This window comes from Carassius carassius, chromosome 1 (genome assembly GCF_963082965.1).
Source record: "Carassius carassius chromosome 1, fCarCar2.1, whole genome shotgun sequence".
NCBI classification, from domain to species: Eukaryota; Metazoa; Chordata; class Actinopteri; order Cypriniformes; family Cyprinidae; genus Carassius; species Carassius carassius.
Window position 1 is genome coordinate 13,513,555 of NC_081755.1, and position 3,946 is coordinate 13,517,500.

General features: G+C 39.7%; 1 protein-coding gene across 1 annotated transcript in view; it reads left to right on the forward strand.

Moving 5' to 3' along the window:
• The first annotated feature begins 3,216 nt into the window (after positions 1-3,216).
• Positions 3,217-3,946, forward strand: part of LOC132151335 (zinc finger protein 239-like) — a 12,780-nt gene continuing 12,050 nt past the window's right edge. The window contains exon 1 of the mRNA XM_059559472.1: positions 3,217-3,644. Coding sequence (XP_059415455.1) covers positions 3,476-3,644 — 169 coding nt within the window. The 5' untranslated portion in view covers positions 3,217-3,475. The remainder of the gene's footprint in view (positions 3,645-3,946) is intronic.

Consider the following 3,946-nt stretch of genomic DNA (forward strand, 5'->3'; position numbering starts at 1 on the left):
CTAGTCCAAAATGCAGCAGCAAGAGTTCTTACTAGAACCAGGAAGTATGACCATATTAGCCCGGTCCTGTCAACACTGCACTGGCTATGTTCTCAAAACTCAGGCAATTTGATAATACCTATATATCAAAATCAACTGCAGGCGGCAGATCCTTTTCCTATTTGGCGCCCAAACTCTGGAATAACCTACCTAACACTGTTCGGGAGGCAGACACACTCTTGCAGTTTAAATCTAGATTAAAGTCCCATCTCTTTAACCTGGCATACACATAACATACTAATATGCTTTTATTATCCAAATCCGTTAAAGGATTTTTAGGCTGCATTAATTAGGTAAACCGGAACCGGAAATACTTCCCATAACACCCTATGTACTTGCTACATCATTAGAAGAATGGCATCTACGCTAATATTTGTCTGTTTCTCTCTTGTTCCGAGGTCACCGTGGCCACCAGATCCAGTCTGTGTCCAGATCAGAGGGTCACTGCAGTCACCCGGATCCAGTACGTAGAGGTACGTAGAGGAGAACTGGCCCCCCAACTGAGCCTGGTTTCTCCCAAGGTTTTTTTCTCCATTCTGTCACCGATGGAGTTTCGGTTCCCTGCCGCTGTCGCCTCTGGCTTGCTTAGTTGGGGTCACTTCATCTACAGCGATATCGTTGACTTGATTACAAATAAATGCACAGACACTATTTAACTGAACAGAGATGACATAACTGAATCCAATGATGAACTGCCTTTAACTATCATTTTTGCATTATTGACATTGTTTTCCTAATGAATGTTGTTCAGTTGCTTTGACGCAATGTATTTTGTTTAAAGCGCTATATAAATAAAGGTGACATTGATGAATGAATCATTGACTCTCATGAAACAGCTGTGTTGGAGATGCACAACAGTTCTGCTGTGGCTTTTGTTGGAACAATTATTTCGTTGAAAAATAGAGTACAAAATACTGAGAATAGCCTACTGTTCAAAATGAGCATCACTTAATATTATCCTATCATTTATTGAACATTTTCAGTTAATAAACTGATTTATTAAAAGCAATGTCACACTTGCAATCGTGTGGATATTGGGGAAACTTTGTATTCTTGCTTGTATAATATATAAACAAAATTAAAAAACAAGGACTCACACAAGGTATGTTTTTATATCGAAGAGAGTTTGAATCTTAATCAATCTCTATGCATGGTATGTAGTTAACTTTCAGGTAACTATGTAGCAAATTCACCTCAAGTTAGCTAAATCCCATAGAAAGTCTATTGGAGCAGTGGCTAACGGCAGTTATCAAAATCAAAAACATTTAATGTCTAAATTACAGCCTGGGCACATTAAATTTGACATTTTATTTTAAGCATTAAATTAAAGAGTAACTAAACCCTAAACCAACGTTTTTTAGTTAATGATCTATAAGAATGGGGCTTTATTAGTGCTGTTCATTGATTCGAGTAACTTTTTTGACATTTGAGTATAAAGTGTTTTAATTCTACAATATATGGTGTAAAAACGTATGAGTGCTGCCCTCTTCAGGTTGAACGGTGGCTACTGCAGTTGATTTTTCCTATTGGATGTTGCGGTGGCAAGTGACGTAAGCGGTGGCAGGTGACGTAAGCAGTTTCCAGCTCAACACACCCCTTGGTACGAGCTACCACGCCCTTGGCAGTATAAAACCATCAAAATCACTGTAGTGAGTCAGGAGCTGGAATTGCGAGTATTGGTAACGACCAGGATAGACTAACATAGCATCTATTTAGCATAGCAATTATATAGTTATTTAGATCTTCAAGTTAGCGTAGATTTATCTGTATTTAGTACAGTGGTCAGGATGGTACGGAGGTGTGTTGCTGGTTGCTACAGCACTGCTGGACTGCATAGTTTACCAGCAGACTTTAAAATTAAGCGCCAGTGGTTGCATGCATTTGGCCTGGAAGACCGTGAGTTCCCGCCTAGAGCTGGAGTGTGCAAACTGCGTTTTACAATGGATTGCTTCTCCAACGCAATGGAGGTGGAAATGGGCTTCTCCACACAGCTCGCGCTGAAAAGCGACGTGGTGCGGGAGTTAAGACAGCAGTTTGAGCCAGCGGCTCGAATTGATATGAAGGTGAAAGTGGTGAAAGTGGGGGAGAAAAGTCCTCTACTTCAAATGATCGCTATTTGCAAAGCTACTTGCGTCATTACAGTCACTCTCCATTTTAGCGTCTCTGACAGCAGCTGTCAATCAATCCGTCACTGCGAGTCTCAGGATCACGCCGCACTCGCTCAGCCCCACCCTAGGTTCGTCCCCTCTATCTCCGCTGTGATCTGCCCACTTTTCAAATATTGTCAGTGGGTGGAGTCAGGCTCTGAGCAGCCTGACTAAGCACATTTTCAGTTTTGGGTTTACACATGACAACCTGCCAGCATAAAAAGATATTAGTTGACGCTCCTTTTCTTCGCTCCACTGCCACCATTTTGTTAGAAGATTTTCTAAAATTTCCAAGCATTCTGCATTCTGCATGGAGGATCTCAAAAAGTTGCCCTCGACCGATCTAAAGTATCCAGATAGAAATAAGTTGCCCATTCTCAATGAGAAAGTGCCCAAGCAACATTGCTCAAAAAGTTGCCCTGTTTATCATCACCTTTAGGAACAACCTTCAACAATTCCATTTTATTCGGAAAACAAATTAAACACACACCAGTCAATAATAAATCAGGTTTATATTAATATATTTTCTTAAATATATTTGAATAATAAAAATAAACAAAACATTTATTTTAATCAAACTTGCCTTTGCGGGCCAGTGAGTAATGTGGGTGGGCCAGTGCTGCCCTGCCCATTACTGGCTACACACCTGCCAACCAGTGCAACAACCAGTGACGAGTTTTCCTAATTTATGCATGAATTTAACTAACATTATTTAAACTTAATTTCACACACACACACACACACACACACACACATACACACACACACACACACACACACACAGAACTAAATAAAAAGTGCAATAATATAATGACTTAAATGCTAAGAATTCTGGATTCGGTGGAATGGCCCTTAACCATTAGTAATGATTTTCAGTAAAATATTTGACTTCTGTCCTTTTTGTCTACCAATCCTCACTCACGAAGGCTGTTGGTGTTGATCAATGTGAGTCCATAATTATCATTTATTTGTGCAGATCGACTTTTTTTCCCTCTTGCTGCTTCACTCCAGTCCAGCGGGTGGCGCTCAAACAAATCCGTTTGTTCGCCAAACACCAGTAAACCTCAGAGGAAGAAGATTTGTTTCACCGCGCTCTCTGTTGTTTTGTTGTTATGCTGGTTGAAACAAACGGTTAAAAATAATTGTTTCTGTAAATAGACAATACAGTTTTTGAGTTAGGTCAGTAAAAACCTGTTATATTATCATCCTCACAGTCGTGACTAAGTGTTGAATCAAGCAGGAATATCTGGAAGAGTTTATCATCTGAACTGAGATCTGCTGCTGTGAAGATGATGTTTGTTAAAGAAGAGAGAGAAGAGAACACGAGTGAACCAGAAACCTGGAGAATAAAACAAGAGGAACCAGAAACCTGGAGAATAAAACACGAGGAACCAGAAACCTGGAGAATAAAACACGAGGAACCAGAAACCTGGAGAATAAAACACGAGGAACAAGGAGGTTGGTGTTTTTATTCTTCATTCAACTTTAATGAGTATTTGTGGTACATCTACAGGTCCTTTGTTTGAAAACAAGATTGTCTTAAATCAATGTTTCAAAGTAGTTATTGGAAATTAGGACCTTTTGATTTTGGGATGCAGAAATCGCGATATGGATTAATATCTGTAAACATTGAGCCGGTAAAGTCTATTTAAATATGAATTCTGCATGTCTGTGTTAATGAATAGTGCAGAAGCGTGACTTTACCCGTTGATTTCAGTTTGTGTCGTCTCACTAAATAAGGACGTGAACACATGGACAAC